Below are 18,680 nucleotides of genomic sequence, written 5' to 3' on the forward strand. Positions count from 1 at the left end.
ATGACTTTCAATCTGCTTCTCCCAATGTCTGGGGATGACAGCAGATTCTATTCTAGGGTCACTGTGAGGAGACCACACAGAGTGCCTGTAGCAGCACGTGGCACCTGTAAATGGTGGTGGCGATGGCGACAGCAGCTGTGGTGGTAGTTATCATTATTATTATTAAACTTTCAGACGTCATCCCACAATTCTGCTGATGACAAGAATCGACGTAATTCCAGTGAGGAGAGAAGTAGGCCAAACTCAGGTGATGAGAAGCGCAAACTTAGCCTGTCTGAAGGGAAGGTGAAGAAGAACATGGGAGAAGGAAAGAAGAGGGTGTCTTCAGGCTCTTCAGAGAGAGGCTCCAAATCCCCTCTGAAAAGAGCCCAAGAGCAAAGTCCCCGGAAGCGGGGCCGGCCCCCAAAGGATGAGAAGGTTTGTTTTCTCTCTGCAGCTTCCGGGATTAGTGATGTCCTTTTAGTATAAGGTCGAGTTAAGCTCTACAGTATGCCTCCGCTCACGGAGGGGGAGCAGAATTCTGTGCTCAAGAATCCTGCAGGGCAGGTGCGGTGGCTCATGCCTTATCCCAGCAACTCAGGAGGCTGAGGCAGGAAGATGGCTTGAGACTTGGAGCTCAAGGCTGCATTGAGCCAATTGCACCACTGCACTCTAGCTTGGGTGATAGATTAAGACCCTGACTCTTATTTTAAAAAATAAAAAAGAATCCCATATTCCAGGTGAGAGACACAGCCTGGATGCAGGTGTGAAATAGGAGCATGAGGTAGGAGAGCAGTCCACTTGAGCCGGTGCACAAGGGCTGGCCCTGGGAAGGGCTTAGCAAGAAAGAAGGGAAGGCATTCCAGAGGTGGAGGGCACAGCCCGTGTGAGGCTCAGTGCTGGTGGAGATACTCTCGAACAGGGAGAGGATAGTAAGGAGAGCAGAGAAAAAGGAAGCTTGTCCCTAGATCTTGGAGGGCCTGAAGATCTACTGAAGCAGCATGGTACTAAAGCGTCTTGGAGTCAGTGGGGGCCTGTGAAGGTGATTGAGCCGGTGGCAGTGTGTGCTTCCCGTGTGTGCTCCAGTAGTCACAGAGTCCAGAGGGGAAAGTCTCAGAGCCAATTAGAAGGCTAAGGCTAGGTGTGCATTCATAAGGGGGTAATTGCAAATGTTGCAAGCAAATAGGTGAGAGGCACTTCAGAGGAAGAGTTCTTAAGATTCTGTAACTGGGTATATAGAGGATGAATGAGAAAGAGGAAAAGAGGATTTCCAGCTTCATTCCTGGGAAACTGATGATCACTTTCTTAGAGGAGTTGGGATGTAGAGGTGGCTTGTGGAGAAAGAGTACCAGTTTGGAATGGCAAGAATTTGAGGCAAGGCCTAGACAGCCTGGGAGCTTGGTGTGACCTCAGGACTAGAAATGTAGATTCGGGAGGTGAATTTGTAAAAGGGTATTTGAGTCCAGGCAGTGGGATGGGGTTTGTCTCAGGAAGAGAGGGAGAAGAGGGAAGGGCGGAAGCCTGCATTGCAACAAGAATGCCGTGCTCGGGGCAGGAAGGAGTGGGAGGAGCTAGCAAGATGAGATAAAGCAGCCAGGGTGCATCTCTTGCCTTCTTGCTGACAAGATTTGGGGCCAGTCTTAGAAGGCCACAGAGAAGAATTTGAAAGTGAAGGGGCCTGTGTCAGGAATGTGGCAGGATTGCCAACAGCAGGAAAAAGAAGCCAGATGGCTGGCAGAAACAGTTGGGTGATAAGGCCATGATGAAACACTAGACTTTGGATCAAGGCTCAAAAATTCAGACACCAGTGAGCCCAGGCAGGTAATAGAAGCAACTGTAGCTGACTGGACCTAAGAAGCAGTGGCACGGGTACCAGGCACCCCAGCTGACCTGCCTTGGTGCTCAGAGCAGCAGGGCTGGCCATGGTCAGGGAGTCTGGAGAGGTCATGCTCCTTCCACAGGGTTCCAGCCAGCTTCTGCCAGGTTGTCTGTTTTTTCTCAAGAGAAACTGGAAAGGCCAGGTGTGGTATCTCACACCTGCAATCATAGCACTTTGGGAGGCTGAGGCAGGAAGATCACATGAGCCCAGGAGTTCGAGACCAGGCTGAGCAACATAGTAAGACCCTTTCCCTACAACAAGTAAATAAATAAATAGATAAAATTGGCCAGGTGTGGTGGCTTATGCCTGTAATCCCAGCATCTTGGGAGGCTGAGGTGAGCGGATTGCTTGAGTTTAGGAGTTCAAGACGAGCTCTACAAAAACTAAAAAGTTGGCCAGGCATGGCAGCTCACACCTGTAATCCTAGCACTTTGGGAGGCCAAGGCAGGAGGATCCCCTAAGCCCAGGAGTTCTAGACCAGCCTGGGCAACATAGGGAGATGCCATCTCTATTTTAAAATATTTTTTTGCTAGGCGTGGTGGCTCATGCCTGTAATCCCAACACTTCGGGAGGCCGAGGCGGGCAAATCACCTCAGGTCGGGATTTCGAGACCAGCCTGACCAACATGGAGAAACCCCGTCTCTACTAAAAATACAAAAATTAGCTGGGCATGGTGGCACATGCCTGTAATCCCAGCTACTCGGGAAGCTGAGGCAGAAGAATCGCTTGACCCTGGGAGGCAGAGGTTGCAGGGAGCCGAGATCGCGCCATTGCACTCTAGCCTGGGCGACAGAGCGAGACTCTGTCTCAGGAAAAAAAAAATATATATATATATATATATAAATGAATTAAAAATTAGCTGGAGTTGGTGGTGTGTGCCTGTAGTGCCCCCTATTCAGAAAGCTGAGGTGGGAAGATCACTTGAACCCAGGAGGTGGAGGTTACAGTGAGCCAAGATTATGCCACTGCACTTTAGTCTTGGTGACACAGCGAGACCCTGTCTCAAAAAAACAACAAAATAAGAAAGAAACAAAAAGTACTAACTGGGCATAGTGGTACACACCTGTAGTCCCAGATACTTGGGAAGCTGGGGTGGGAGGACCACTTGAGCCCAGGAGGTCAAGGCTGTAGTAACCTACACTTGCACCACTGCGCTCCAGCCTGAGCAACAGTGTGAGACCCTATCTCAAAAAAAAGAGAAAAGCTGGAAATACAGGTTTTTATGTGAAATATCCCAATTTTAAATGTGCTTAGTTAAAAAATATGTCTTGGGTCCACAGAAACATATCTGTGGGCTGCCAGTGTGAGGCCTATGGTGAGAGACAGCCCTTCTTACTGTTACATGACCTAAGGCTAAGTGAGTGGTGAGAGCAAGAGCAGTGGTGCTGTCCCTGGATACCGTGAGCCTAAGGTTTGGAAAAACTGCCAGCTGCAGTGCAGAGGGAACTTTATAGGGAGCATGATCTAAATTGATCCACAAAAAATGTAATGTGACTTTTGAATTTATTTCCTGGAATCCAAAAGGAATCTGGGCTGTCAGATTTTACACTATTTCCCAAATTGATATTGTCTGGAATGTGAAGCATCGCATCTCACCAGCGCCTGTGCCACCCTGGACAGAAACACCTTCTCATTGGATAAAGGGAAGTACAAAGGAGAGGTTATGACAAGGGCCCGGAGATTGAATCACATGTATAGGAACTTAGCAAAGCATCCTTGCCTCAATTTCCTCATCTGATCGTTAGGAATTATAACAGTATGTGCCTCATAGGTTCACCGTGTGAGTTAAATGACTGACGTGGACACAGCACTTAGAACAGTACCCGTGTACAAGGCATTTGATCAGTTCTTTAGGTTTGTTTCACCGACAATAGCCAGTTGTGCAGTGAGAACCCCAGAGGCCACTGCCCAGGCTTCCAGGGACTCGTCTCACAAGCTCCCGGTAAAACAGCAGACTGCCCTTGAGTCTGAATTATTAATTTGGGGAGTAGTGTAGCATACCTTGGAGATACTGCAGGTTCGATTCCAGATCATTGCAGGTCACACAAACATCTTGGTTTCCTAGTGCATGTAAAAGTTAGATTTATACTGTAGTCTATTAAGTGGCACAATAGCAATATGTCTTTTAAAAATGTACATACCTTGGCTGGGCGCAGTGGCTCACGCCTATAATCCCAGCACTTTGGGAGGCCAAGGCGGGCGGATCATGAGGTCAGGAGATTGAGACCATCCTGGCTAACATGGTAAAACCCTGTCTCTACTAAAAATACAAAAAATTAGCCAGGTGTGGTGGCGGTCGCCTGTAGTCCCAGCTACCTGGGAGGCTGAGGCAGGAGAATGGCGTTGAACCCAGGAGGCGGAGCTTGTAGTGAGCCGAGATCATGCCACTGCACTCCAGCTTGGGCGACAGAGCGAGACTCCATCTCAAAAAAAAAAAAAAAAAAAAAACAAAAAAAAAACCAGGCGCAGTGGCTCACACCTATAATCCCAGCACTTTGGGAGGCCAAGGTGGGTGGATCACCTGAGGTCAGGAGTTCAAGACCAGCCTGGCCAACATGTAGAAACCCCATCTCTACTAAAAATTAAAAAAATTAGCTGGGTATGATGGTGCATGCCTGTAGTCCCAGCTATAATCCCAGCTACTTGGGAGGATGAGGTAGGAGAATTAATTGCTTGAACTGGGAGGCGGAGGTTGCGGTGAGCCGAGATCGCGCCACCGCACTCCAGCCTGGGCAACAAGAGAGAAACTCCATCTCAAAAAAAAAAGTATATACCTTAAGTTAAAAATACTTCATTGCTTAAAAAAATGCTGACAGAGACACAAAGTGAGCACCTGCTGCTGGGAGAATGGCCCCACAGACTTGGTTGATACTGGGCTGCCACAAACCTTCAATTCGTTTAAAAAAAAAAAAAAAGTGCAATACCTATGAAGCACAATAAAACAAAGCATAATAAAACCAGGTGTGTCTGTGGTCCAGGAGCTCTAGCTGCTGTTGACCCTTCGAGGTGTCCTTCCTACCTGTTCTTTGTGCTTGGCCTGGCCCATAGTGAAAGGACATATGAGCAGGAGGGGACAGAGCTGGCAAGTGGTACAGGACGGAGAGCCGTTTCAGTTCAGCACCTTCAGACGGGTAGGGAATCGGTGCCTGGGCTTTGGAATTTTGGTGCGTTTTAAATGTGATATATCCTGTAGTCTCAGAGGAAGGTGTTTGTGTGTGTGTTGCTGTAGTAATTGTCATCTGGCTGGCGAGCTCCTCTCAGAAACACTGAGCAGCCACATAGGCTGATAACTGGGCAAAGCCCAGCTGAGTGCCATTCCGGGACATAATCTCCTGCCCCGTGAGGATTAATGGAAAAGGCTGACCTTGATGGCGGAGGCAGGCAGGGAAAGGCTGGGTTTGTGTCTGGACCTGCGTGTAAGTGCTGCACCCCAGCAGCGCCCACCCACCCTCTTTCTGGGGATGAACTCTGGGCACAGCCCACCTGGATCAAAGTAGCACTGTCAGGTCTGTGACTCTCCCAGAATCCCACACTCAAACAAGGAGCAGAAGTTTAGGAGTTGGGGCCCTTCCTTAGTGCCAAACTGAGAGCTACAAGCTGCCTCCTCCTTGTTCCCATTGGGTCATTGTGTCCTTAGGCAATTCCTAGGGCTGCACCTCCCCAGACAGCTGTGCTGCCCCAGCCACAATTGGCCATTTAAATTTAAATTAAATACACGTTAAAATGCAGCTTCTCCATCTCCATCACCCTATCTTGTGAGATGCTCCACAGTGACACTTGACTGGCGCCTGCTTTATCACACAGTGCAGATATAGGACACGCCCTGTATCATTGCAGAATATTCTTTTGAGCAGCTCTGGGCTGGGCCTTTCTCTTCTCCCAGAAACCTCTGAATTCAACAAATGTTTCCTGAGCAATTCTACCATAGGCCAGATGCCTGGAGAGAAAGCAGTATAAAAGTCAGACAAGGCTCCTTCAGTAACAATTGAACCTGGACTGTATGCCAGCATGGGTTGTAGAGTAGGCGAAACTGGCAGAGTTCTTGCTTTCCTAGGATGTGCTTCTAATATGACAGACCCTGGAGCCAAATTCTGTCAGTCTGCTAGGCACAGTGGCTCACTTGCATAATCCAGTACTTTGGAAGGCCGAGGTAGGAGGATCACTTGAGGCCAGAAGTTATAACGAGACCAGTCTGGCCAACATAGCAAGACCCTATAAAAACAAAAAATTAAAAATTACAAAAAACGAATAATTGCAAATAAATAATAAATCTACAAAAATGAAAAAGAAAAAGTTAGCCGGGCATGGTGGCGCACACCTGTAGTCCCAGCTACCCAGGAGGCTGAGGTGGGAAGATCACTTCTTCCCACCCCAGGTGGTTGAGGCTGCGGTGAGCCCTAATTGCGTCCCTGCACTCCAGGCTAGGTGACAGAGCTAGACTATGCCTCCAAATAAATAAATTGTATCTACCACACCAGTGACTGACTCGGTGACCTTAAGCAAGGTTACTTAAGCTCTGTGTGCCTTAGTTTTGTATTCTGTAGAAGAAGATTATAATAGGGCTGGGCACAATGGCTCACGCCTATAATCCCAGCACTTTGGGAGGCCAACGGGGCGGATCACAAGGTCAGGAGACCATCCTGGCTAACATGGTGAAACCCCGTCTCTAGTAAACACACAAAAAATTAGCCGGGCGTGGTGGCATGTGCCTGTGGTCCCAGCTACTCAGGAGGCTGAGGCAGGAGAATCGCTTGAACGCAGGAGGCAGAGCTTGCAGTGAGCCGAGATCACGCCATTGCACCCCAGCCCGGGCTATAGAGCAAGACTCTGTCTCAAAAAAAAAAAAAAAAAGATCATAGTAGTTCTGTTTCATGAAGGGGTGAGAATTACATGAGAACGTACATATAAAATAGCACTTATAGTGACATCTAGCATGTAGTAAGCCCTATGAAAGCATTTTTTCTCATTATGATCCACATCAGCATCATGTTCTGTGGGCAAAAATACAGAGAGGTCAGGTGAAGCTACTCTGATAAGGTGACATTTCAACAGAGTCCTAAAGCAAGCCTGAGCCAAGGAGATAACTGTCAGAAGAACGTTCCCAGTAGCACAAGGGAGCCAGGGCAGGCACATGCTTGGTGTGTTTGGGGCCTGGGTGGAAGGCCAGCAGGATGCTAATGAGTTGGAGAGCAGTGACAGGAGGAAGAAATAGGACTTGAGGTTGGAGATTGGCGTGGGATGGGTGGGAGATGGCAGAACTTGCAAGACCCTCCCTGTAGACCATGCTTATGAAGCCCGTGGCTTTACTATGTGAGACTGGAAGCCAGTTTTAGGCAGAGAAGTGTCATGGATCTGATTGGCCCCTTTGGTAGATGACTGGCTGCTGTGTAGAGACTAGACTGTGAGTGGAAGCCGGGAGATTTATTTTTGCAATTGTCCAGGTGGCCAGCAATGGCCTGAGCTTAGATATTGGTAGCCTGGATGGTGAGAAGAAGGGGTTGGGCAGATCCCCAACTATAAAGCCCCATTCATTGCCAGTGATTAGAGAAGAGGGGTCAGGGAGGGGTCCAAAGATGTCGGCCTAATAGAATGGAGCAGGCATTTTCTAAGACTAAGAAAACCTCAGGAGTAGTCTAGGCAGGAGGTGTCAGGAGGGCCACTGTGGCTGGAAGGGAGCGACTGGGGAAAGGGAGTGCAAGGTAACATCAGAGCAGTCGAGAGGGACCAGACCAGTGTTAGAATTGGAAAGAGGGGGCCGGGCGCAGTGGCTCAAGCCTGTAATCCCAGCACTTTGGGAGGCCGAGACGGGCAGATCACGAGGTCAGGAGATCGAGACCATCCTGGCTAACATGGTGAAACCTTGTCTCTACTAAAAATACAAAAAATTAGCCGGGTGCGGGGGCGGGCGCCTGTAGTCCCAGCTACACGGGAGGCTGAGGCAGGAGAATGGCGTGAACCCGGGAGGTGGAGCTTGCAGTGAGCCGAGATTGCGCCACTGCACTCCAGCCTGGGAGACAGAGCGAGACTCCCGTCTCAAAAAAAAAAAAAAAAAAAAAAAGAATTGGAAAGAGGACCCTTTGCCCAGGAAGAACGTGAAGAGGAGCTGCTCGTTTCACCACGTCCTCTATGTCCTCTCCTGTGTCCGTCTCAGGAGAGTTCAGGCTCTTGGGTTCCGGCTACCCTGGAGTTTAATTCAGCCTTTGTCATAATAGCTGTAAAATGTGAGCAGACCTCATCAGCCCCATGTGGTTTTATTTGTTTTTTTGAAATATGTTGGATTCCTTCTGCTGAAGCCACTCCTGGTTCTTGTTTTTTTGTTGTTTTTGTTTGTTTGTTTGTTTGTTTTTTGAGATGCAGTCTTGCTGTGTCTCCAGGCTGGAGTGCGGTGGCACGATCTCGGCTCACTGCATCCTCCACCTTCTGGGTTCAAGCAATTCTCCTGCCTCAGCCTCCCAAGTAGCTGGGATTACAGGCGCCCACCACCATGTCTGGCTAATTTTTTGGGTTTTTTTGGTAGAGACGGGGTTTCACCATGTTGGCCAGGCTGGTCTCAATTTCTTGACCTCGTGATCTGCCCACCTCAGCCTCCCAAAGTGCTAGGATTACAGGCGTGAGCCAGCACACCCAGCCGCCACTGCTATTTCTTAATGTTTGGTATTCACTATATGGCATTTACTCCGCAACTTTGCAGACAGTACTGCAGATCATACTTGGGCTTTCTAATTACCTCCATCTTTGTGAAATTTAGACATAAGCCCACATTATTTCCAGAATTGAGAAGAAAGACTCACTTTGTGTTAATGGGAAGAACTGGCTTGTTTTTCCTGAGGGACAGTCAGTCATCAGAACAGTGGTTGGGGGTTGGCTTGAACTTTCACTTAGACCGTGGAGCTTGCAAGGGATTTCACTGGGGTTTGAATATGATTTTAAAATGCCCTGTCCCTCCCTCTGTAGGATCTCACCATCCCGGAGTCTAGTACCGTGAAGGGGATGATGGCCGGACCGATGGCCGCGTTTAAATGGCAGCCAACCGCAAGCGAGGTAAGGACCTCTTCTGCAGGCAGGACAAGCTGCAGCTTAGGGCGAGGTTCCTGTGTGATCCTCTTTTTTTTTTTTTTTTGTCCTTTTCTTGTGTGTGAGGCTTAATTTATTATTACAAAACAGTACAGAAGTCCATGAAATAAAAAATTAAAAATCTCCCTCTAGGGTGAGCCCTGTGAGGCTTGAGGTGGCAGATTTCAGTCCTCTGGGATGCCCACTCAGCATTCATTTAGATGATTATAGACTTATGTCTGGTTTTTGTTATTTTGGGCAGGGCTCTTTTTCACAAAAGTGGGATCATTCCATAAGTTTTCCCCCCTAATATTTTATCATTACCCTCATATTGTCCATAAATACAATTTTAATGTTTAGTTCTGTTATCCTTGGTGCAGCTGCACCTATTGCTGGGCATGATTATGGAAAGCCCATGAAGGTCCACTGTCGTGGCTACTCTGTTTAATATGCTCAGTAAGATGAGATCTCCAAGGGCTTGGTACCAGACAGAAGTAGGCCGAAACCCTGAAATTCCAGAATAGATGTGACTCAGTCTGCTGTGCCTGATAAGTACCGAATTTATAAAGCCCAAGTATGCTTGTTAATATTTTCCCACAGTCTCATTGGAACAATGTGCGTACCAACCTGGCAGAATCATCTATTCTTTTCCACTTTAAAGCCAGTTTTCCTCTAGCTGGAATGGGGCTTGTTTATAAAAAGGCTTAGGCCAAAATGGGAAAAGAATTTCCAGACAATTGTGAAAAAGAGACCAGAATCCAGAGGTGTTCCAGCCAGAGGGGAGTCCGGTTACCAGGGAGAAGGAAGTGACCTTTGGTGGCAGGTACTGGTTTTATTTCATTGTTTTCTGGTTTCAGCCTGTTAAAGACGCAGATCCTCATTTCCATCATTTCCTGCTAAGCCAAACAGAGAAGGTGAGTTGCCCTTTGAGGCTCTTGGCCGTTGGTCAGGGGCTGGCCAAGGAGTGCTCCTCCACAGGGTCCTGGCCCAGCCACCTGAAAAGTTAGGCTCTGCTGGTGTATTGCCCAGAACAACTAGTCCAGAAGCCCTAGTATGGGCCCACTAATGACCCAAGCATTATTAAGATTAAAAATAAACCCAGGCCGGGCATGGTGGCTCACTCCTGTAATCCCAGCACTTTGGGAGGCCGAGGCAGGTGGATCACGAAGTTAGGAATTCAAGACCAGCCTGACCAACATGGTGAAACCCTGTCTCTACTAAAAATACAAAAATTAGCTGTGCGTGGTGGTGCATGCCTGCAATCCTAGCTACTCAGGAGGCTGAGGCAGGAGAATTGCTTGAACCCGGCAGGTGGAGGGTGCAGTAAGCCAAGATCGCATCAGTGCAATCCAGCCTAGGTGACAGAGCAAGACTCCATCTCAAAATAAATAAATAAACCCAAAGGCCGAGCATAGTGGCTCATGCCTGTAATCCCAGCACTTTGGGAGGCCAAGGCAGGTGGATCACCTGAGGTCAGGAGTTCAAGACCAGCCTGGCCAACATGGTGAAACCCCATCTCTACTGAAAATACAAAAATTAGCTGGGCGTGGTGGTGCGCGCCTGTAATCCCAGCTACTTGGGAGACAGGGAGTAGAATCACTTGAACCCAGGAGGCAGAGGTTGCAGCGAGCCAAGATCGTGCCACTACACTCCATCCTGGACAACAGAGTGAGACTCCATCTCAGATAGATAGATAGATAGATATCCCAAAAAGAGCATTTAAAATTCAGCCAGCTGTGCAGTTGAGACTTTCACAGTGATCTTTAGAGTTTAGGGCAGAAAGCAAACATCGTAAGCTGTCAGCTCCCCATGAAATTGCATGGCAGACACATCTTGAAGCTCACTCCAAGAGACAGTCTCCAAGTCCTGCAGATGCAGAGGGAAGCTCTCCCAAGGTCTGCAAGGTTATGGGGTAGACTGAGCCATGCTAGGTTCTCATGAGAGTTTGTGGCTTTGGAGTTGGATAGATGTGGGTTCCAAGCTTATGCCTCTTATTCTCAACACCATGGTCAGCAAAAAGAACTTGTAGAATTGCATGGGGACTTGAATGAGGTAATGTGTATGAACTTTCTGATGTAAAATTTGGAGTTCACTTAAGTATAAAACAAATATTTGGCCGGGCACGGTGGCTCAAGCCTGTAATCCCAGCACTTTGGGAGGCCGAGACGGGCGGATCATGAGGTCGGGAGATCGAGACCATCCGGTTAACACGGTGAAACCCCGTCTCTACTAAAAAATACAAAAACAAACCTAGCCGGGCGAGGTGGCTGGCGCCTGTAGTCCCAGCTACTCGGGAGGCTGAGGCAGGAGAATGGCGTAAACCCGGCAGGCGGAGCTTGCAGTGAGCTGAGATCCGGCCATTGCACTCCAGCCTGGGTGACAGAGCGAGACTCTGCCTCAAAAAAAAAAAAAAAAAAAAACAACAACAAATATTTGATGTTAACTTCCCACTTTGGGTCTAACCTTTGAGGGGATTATTATGAAGACTGGTTAAGCTTGCAGTCGAATAAGTAGTCTCTTTCCTCCTCCTCCATTAGCCAGCTGTCTGTTACCAGGCAATCACTAAGAAGTTGAAAATATGTGAAGAGGTACGTAGGCTCCATGCCTCCCCATTTTAATTTTCACCTGGGTCCTTAAACTGCAGGCTGACTGACTTATTGATGTGCTTCCTGTCCGTAGGAAACTGGCTCCACCTCCATCCAGGCAGCTGACAGCACAGCCGTGAATGGCAGCATCACACCCACAGACAAAAAGTAGGACCTTTGATGAAAAGGCTTCCAGTGGCTCTGGTTCTGCTGAGGATGGGGGGAAGTTGATCCCAGGGGGGTTCTTTAAGGGTTGTGTCCTAGCCATTGCTGGCATTGAATGGAAAGGGCGGGGGACGTTGTAACTTTTATTGACAATGGTAGGAGCAGTTTGACTCATAGGAGTCAGAAACTGTATAAATCTATGGTCAAGTTTCCCTTGGGCATAAGCTGAGGGATTTTTTTTGGCTCCAGAACTCAGGAGCCAAGGAGCACTTGGCTTAGTGGTTCTCAGACTTTCCTGTGCTTCACAGTCACCTGGAAGGTGGCTTCTCAGTCAGTATGTCCGGGTGGGGCCCAAGAGTTTGTATTTTTAACCGGTTCCCAGGTGTACTGCTGCTGCTGGTCAGAGCTACACTGTGAGAACCACTGGCTGAGTAGAATCATTATGAAGCCCCAAAATTGGCCATGTTGGGGCAGATGGGGGAAGAGAAATGAAGGTGCTTAGGGGTCCTCACTGGGCACCTGCTGGCTGTCCTGCCCCCTGCCCAGTGTGGGTGGAGTGATTCTGGACTTGCTCCCAGACCCAGCTTGCACCCAGCCTTGCCTCCGTGCCTGCTCTGTAGGCCTGTCTCCTCCGCAGAGTCTTGTTGGCAAAAAGACATCTTTTCTAAGAAAACATGTTCTCTGGAGCAAGTTAGCTGAAGTCAGTTTCCAGTTTGTACCTTTCACATGGTCTTCCCCAGACTAAAAACAGTGCATCTTTTACTTGACGTTTTTGTACTGTCGAAATCACTAATTCTACCAGTTAGTTTTGGTGAACTTGCCTTTGTAGAGTGGAGGAGATAAGGGCATATTAGGTGCAAACAAAGGGGGAGGAGGATTGTGTTAAATAATAGTAAAAATGTGACCAGGATGGGGCTGAGGACAGAATGCTGATGTCTTTACCCAACACATTTATTGGCCCATTAGTCAAACTTGTAGTAAAGAGTATGAAGCCAGCATCAGAACCAGCCAGTTTGTTGTTACCCAACCCACCTTAATCCACATTTCCAACTTATCTGAGACACAGTGTGAAGGACTCTCAGTTGCCATCTTAAAAATCCAGAACCTTGACCAGGCATGGTAGCTCACGGCTGTTTGACTCCCAGCACTTTGGGAGGCCAAGATGGGCCGATCACCTGAGGTCAGCAATTCAAGACCAGCCTGGCCAACATGGTGAAACCCCGTCTCTACAAAAATTAGCCGGGCATGATAACGGGTGCCTTTAATCCCAGCTATTTGGGAGGGTGAGGCGGGAGAATCGCTTGAACCCGGGAGGTGGAGGTTGCAGTGAGCCGAGATCACACCACTGCACTCCAGCCTGGGCAACAGAACGAGACTCTGTCTAAAAAAAAAAGAGAAAAATCCGGAAACTTCATCCCGGGTCTACTGGACTTCCTAGAACACCATGAAAGGAAAGGGAATTCACCTGTCATAATTTAGAATCATGGGGGATTATTGCACTAACCAAATAATGAGTGACAAAAAGATACCTCCTTATTTTTAAGTCGCAACTTGAAGCAGTTAGCAAGGAGGTCTGTTTTGGTGAGAAAGGTGGTGAGTTCCTTTTTCAACATGTGACTCAAATTACTTAATGCAGTCTGGGACAGGGAGAATGTGAGCAGCTAATATTCCAGCAGAGATTAGGGGCCCATTTGTAGAGATGGTTCCAGAAGACCAAAATTATGGAAAGAATGAGGGGGTCAAAGTGGAGGAGCTGCAGGGGACATCCAGCACTCAGAGAAAGCCTGAATTGAAAACATGGCCAAGCACAGTAGCTCATCCTTGTAATCCCCACACTTTAAGAGACCAAAGCAGAAGGATCCCTTGAGGCCAGGAGTTCATGAGCAGCATAGGAAATACAGCAAGACCCCATCTCTACAAAAAGTTTTAAAACTTAGCCAGGCATGGCGGCACACACCTATAGTCCTAGCTGCTCAGGTGGACTGAGGTGGAAGGATCACTTGAGCCCAGGAGTTTGAGGCTGCGGTGAGCTGTGATCACACCCCTGCACTCCAGCCTGGGAGACAGCAAAATGCTGTCTAAAAAAAGAAAAAAGGCTGGGTGCAGTGGCTCACGCCCCATAATCCTAGCACTTTGGGAGGCTGAGGTGAGAGGATTGCTTGATACCAAAAGTTCGAGACCAACCTGGCCAACACAGCAAGAGCCCTCCATCTCTCTTTTTAAATAAATAAAATTGGCCGGGCGCGGTGGCTCACGCCTGTAATCCCAGCACTTTGGGAGGCTGAGGCGGGCGGATCACGAGGTCAGGAGATCGAGACCATCCTGGCTAACACGGTGAAACCCCATCTCTACTAGAAATACAAAAAATTAGCCAGGCGTGTTGGCGGGCACCTGTAGTCCCAGCTACTCGGGAGGCTGAGGCAGGAGAATGGCGTGAACCCGGGAGGCGGAGCTTGCAGTGAGCAGAGATCGCACCACCGCATTCCAGCCTGGGAGACAAAGTGAGACTCCTTCTCAAAAAATAAATAAATAAATAAAATTAAAAACTACAAAACAAGAACATGATATGATCAGAAACGAGGAAAGAGGCATTCTTTAGCACCATTGTCACATGCAAAGAGAGGTAAAGAAGTATAAGAACCAAGAAAAGACACTTGGGCAAGCTAAAAGTCACCTGTAAAAGCATGTCGAAATAGCAGTAGTGGCGGCCAGCCCCCAGCTCTCAGGGTTGCAGGAAGGAGTAGGCAGAGTATGTGAATGTGTGTGGAGGAGACTGGCCAAGGAGTGCTTCTGTCACAAGGATCGGGAAGGACCTGTGGAAGGAGGGGCTGGGGGAGTGGTGAGAGGTTTGGGGGAAGGCAGGCATAGGGAGAGGGATTTGTGGACTGGGACAGATTGGGTTCCAAGCTCAGGTGAAGGACTTAGCTTTGGAGAGGAGAGGCAAGGCCCACTCTGTTGATAACAGGAAGACTGGAAAGGTAGGGTGTGGGTGGAGAATTGAAGTTGGGAAAGAGAGGTGAAAATTGCTGTCCTGGTTCATGCAGTCAAAGAAGTTGCCTGGCTCTAAACACAGTGCTTCAGTGACTTGTGGTGGATCCTGTTAGAAGTATCCAGGGCCGGGTACAGTGGCTCACACCTGCAACCCCAGCACTTTGTGAGGCTGAAGTAGGCGGATCCCTTAAGCCCAGGAGTCCAAGACCAGCCTGGGTAACATGGCAAAAGCCCGTCTTCACAAAAAACTAGGTGTGGTGACGCATGCCTGTAGTCTCAGCTACCCAGGAGGCTGAGGGGGAAGGATTGCTTGAGCCCAGGAGGTCGAGGCTGCAGTGAGCCATGATTGCACCACTGCACTGCAGCCTGGGCAACAGAACAAGACACTATCTCAAAAAATAGTAAAGTATGAGGCCGGGCCTGGTGGCTGACACCTGTCATCCCAGCACTTTGAGAGGCAGAGGCGGGTGGATCACGAGGTCGGGAGTTCAAGACCAGCCTGGCCAAGATGGTGACACCCCATCTCTACTAAAACACACACACACACAGACAAAATTAGTTGGGCGCAGTGGCAGATGCCTATAATCCTAACTACTCAGGAGGCTGAGGCAGGAGAATCGCTTGGACTCAGAGAGGGTGGAGGTTGCAGTGAGCCGAGATTGCACCACTGCACGCCAGCCTGGGCGACAGAGTGAGACTGCATCTCAAAAAATAAAAATAAAAAAAAAGTAAAGTGGTATCAAGCCTAGTGCTCAAGATGGCTGATTGGGAAGCCACTTCAAGGGCCAAAGACAGATGTCCGCTTTCTTACTATTATGGCACTGTGAGCTCAAACCCTCTATCAAAGCAACAAGAGGCCGGGCGCGGTGGCTCACGCCTGTAATCCCAGCACTTTGAGAGACCGAGGCGGGCAGTTCACAAGGTCAGGAGTTCAACATAGTGAAACCCTGTCTCTACTAAAAATACAAAAATAAACCGGGCATGGTGGTGCACGCCTGTAATCCCAGCTACTCAGAAAGCTGAGGCAGGAGAATCGCTTGAACCCAGGAGGCAGAGGTTACAGTGAGCCAAGTTTGTGCCACTACACTCCAGCCTGGAACAGAGTGAGGCTGTCTCAAAAAAAAAAAAAGGCAACAAGGGGACTTTGCCCTGGGAGACTGGCCCTGAACCATACACATCATACTTTTTTCTGTGACAGTCAGGGGTTTCAAAATGCCTGTTTACGTCCTGGGACACCTTTAGACCATGGCATAGGAAAAGACCCATGTGCATGAAGCCCCTGGCTCTGCAGGTAGATTGGCACACTGCGGTTTCTGGTGGTCTGAGTTCTCCACCCTAAGCCTTGTGCTGCATGGACTCATCATCACCTTGACCCTCCCGCTCCACCCTGAACTCAACAGTCTCTGTCTGTTTCAGGATAGGATTTTTGGGCCTTGGTCTCATGGGAAGTGGAATCGTCTCCAACTTGCTAAAAATGGGTCACACAGTGACTGTCTGGAACCGCACTGCAGAGAAAGTAAGCATTCAGGGGTGGTGCCTGTTGGGTTGGGGGAGTCTGGGGTAACCCTAAGGGTGGACATCTCCCCCTGTTGTCTCAGCGTTCTGCATGCAGTAGAATAGAAGCCAAGCTTTTACTCCAGGCAGGTAGAGATATAGATGCCTAAACTTAGAATGTTACTATAAAAACTAAACATTTGTTGGGCGCAGTGGCTCACGCCTATAATCCCAGCACTTTGGGATGCTGAGGCGGGCGGATCACAAGGTCAGGAGATTGAGACCATCCTGGCTAACACGGTGAAACCCCGTCTCTACTAAAAATACAAAAAAAAAAAATTAGCCAGGCGTGGTGGTGGGCGCCTGTAGTCCCAGCTGCTCCGGAGGCTGAGGCAGGAGAATGCCATGAGCCCAGGAAGTGGAGCTTACAGTGAGCCGAGATCGTGCCACTGTACACCAGCCTGGGTGACAGAGCGAGACTCCATCTCAAAATAATAAATTAATAATAAATAAAAACTAAACATTTAAAAATACCCAGGGGGTAAAAAATGAAGGAAAAATCCCCCCCTCTGCTGTTACCTAACATAGCTTGTGTTAGGTTTTACATTCTTGTTTCCATGCCTATGTGAACATACACACATACAGTGAGTGTCATTCACACAGAGCCTATGGATAGATCCACTTGGTTCTTTTTAGCGGCTGTGTGGTGTTCTGTGCACTGGAGCGTTGTGCAGTGATAGCAGTGTTTCGTATCTGTGCCGTCCAGTGCAGTAACCACTGTCTATCCACACGAGGGTATTAAACATTGACAACATGAAGTTGTCTAGTACAGCTGAAGAATTGAATTTTTATTTCATTTAAATTAAAATTTAAATAGTCTCATGTGGCTAGTGGCTACCATATTAGACAGCATGAGTTTAGAAGTTCTCAACCTGAGGTGGTGGTCCATGGTTTCAAAAGGTCTGCATGCCCAGAGATGGAATTCCAAATCCATGAATGATCACTTTTTATAATGGAGAGAGGCAACAGCTCCCACCAAGTTCTCCTCTGAGAAAAGATGAAAAGCCATGGCCTGAAAACAGAAAACTAAAGCACTGTACTCCTGCATGGAACAAAGGAAGAGAGACTAAAAACTTCCAGCCTCTTAAGATGACCAGGTGTGGTGGCTCACACATGTAATCCCAGCACTTTGGGGGGCCAAGGCAGGGGGATCACTTGCGCTTATGAGTTAGAGACCAGCCTGGGGCCGGGCGCGGTGGCTCAAGCCTGTAATCCCAGCACTTTGGGAGGCCGAGACGGGCGGATCACGAGGTCAGGAGATCGAGACCATCCTGGCTAACACGGTGAAACCCCGTCTCTATTAAGAAATACAAAAAACTAGCCGGGCGAGGTGGCGGGCGCCTGTAGTTCCAGCTACTCGGGAGGCTGAGGCCGGAGAATGGCGTAAACCCGGTAGGCGGAGCTTGCAGTGAGCTGAGATCCGGCCACTGCACTCCAGCCTGGGTGACAGAGCGAGACTCCGTCTCAAAAAAAAAAAAAAAAAAAAAGAGACCAGCCTGGGCAACATGGCAAGACCCCATCTCAATTTCTATTAAAATATATATTATTTTTTTTTTTTTTTTTTGAAACAGTCTTGCTCTGTTGCCCAGGCTGGAGTGCAGTAGCACAATCTCAGCTCACTGTAGCCTCTGCCTCCCGGGTTCAAGCAATCCTCCTGCCTCAGCCTCCTAAGTAGCTGGGATTACAGGCACCCACCACCACAACCAGCTAATTTTTGTATTTTTAGTAGAGATGGGGTTTCGCCCTGTTGGCCAGACTGGTCTCAAACTCTTTTTTTTTTTTTTTTTTTTGGTCTCACTCTTGAACCCAGGTGATCCGCCTGCCTCAGCCTCCCGAAGTGCCAGGATTACAGGCATGAGCCACCACGCCTGGCCTAAAAAAAAAAAAAAATAATTAATGCACATGGTATGGTTGAGCATGTGTTTGTGAAAGGGGTGGGCATGCCCATGTGTGCACAGGAAGGTGCTGCTGGGAGCCCTGTGAACAAACAGTACAGCAGCGATAAGAGCTGGAAGGAGGTGTGATTGCTGAAGGGAGTATTGGAACTGATGATTTAAACTTAAAATATTCTAAACAAAGTAAAAATTCACCTCACTGGAATGATGTTCTTTTCAAGAATAACAGGGAAGTGGTTAGAGAGGTGAAGGGGTCTGGAGGAGACAGGCACTAAGGATACACTCAGATACTTGGGCTTCAGGTGCTGGGCATTTGGTTGGCACTATGAGGGCGTATCAGGAGTGGGATCTCAAAGGCCCCATTGGCAGGGTATTTTGAGATTACGATATCCTTCTGAGACCCTGCTACTGCCAGAGGGTAGGGTAACCAGGAAATCTAGAGTACATATTTAGTAAAGATTATCTTTAAAAAGCCATTTAATCCTATGATATTCCCATGGAATTTCTAAAAGACTTTTGGTAAAAATGATTCACTGGTTCTCTTAGAATAGCAGGAAACATAGTTTGGATTTTCAGAAG

General features: G+C 48.4%; 1 protein-coding gene across 1 annotated transcript in view; it reads left to right on the plus strand.

Annotated features, from left to right (window-relative positions):
- The window catches only part of GLYR1 (glyoxylate reductase 1 homolog), a 46,475-nt gene that overhangs the window by 12,395 nt on the left and 15,400 nt on the right, over positions 1–18,680 (plus strand). Inside the window, 6 exon segments of the mRNA XM_025371548.1 lie at positions 175–417; positions 8,813–8,899; positions 9,769–9,825; positions 11,449–11,499; positions 11,591–11,664; positions 16,069–16,168. Of these exon segments, the coding sequence (XP_025227333.1) occupies positions 175–417; positions 8,813–8,899; positions 9,769–9,825; positions 11,449–11,499; positions 11,591–11,664; positions 16,069–16,168 (612 nt within the window).

Source organism: Theropithecus gelada, chromosome 20 (assembly GCF_003255815.1).
Source record: "Theropithecus gelada isolate Dixy chromosome 20, Tgel_1.0, whole genome shotgun sequence".
Taxonomy (NCBI): Eukaryota; Metazoa; Chordata; class Mammalia; order Primates; family Cercopithecidae; genus Theropithecus; species Theropithecus gelada.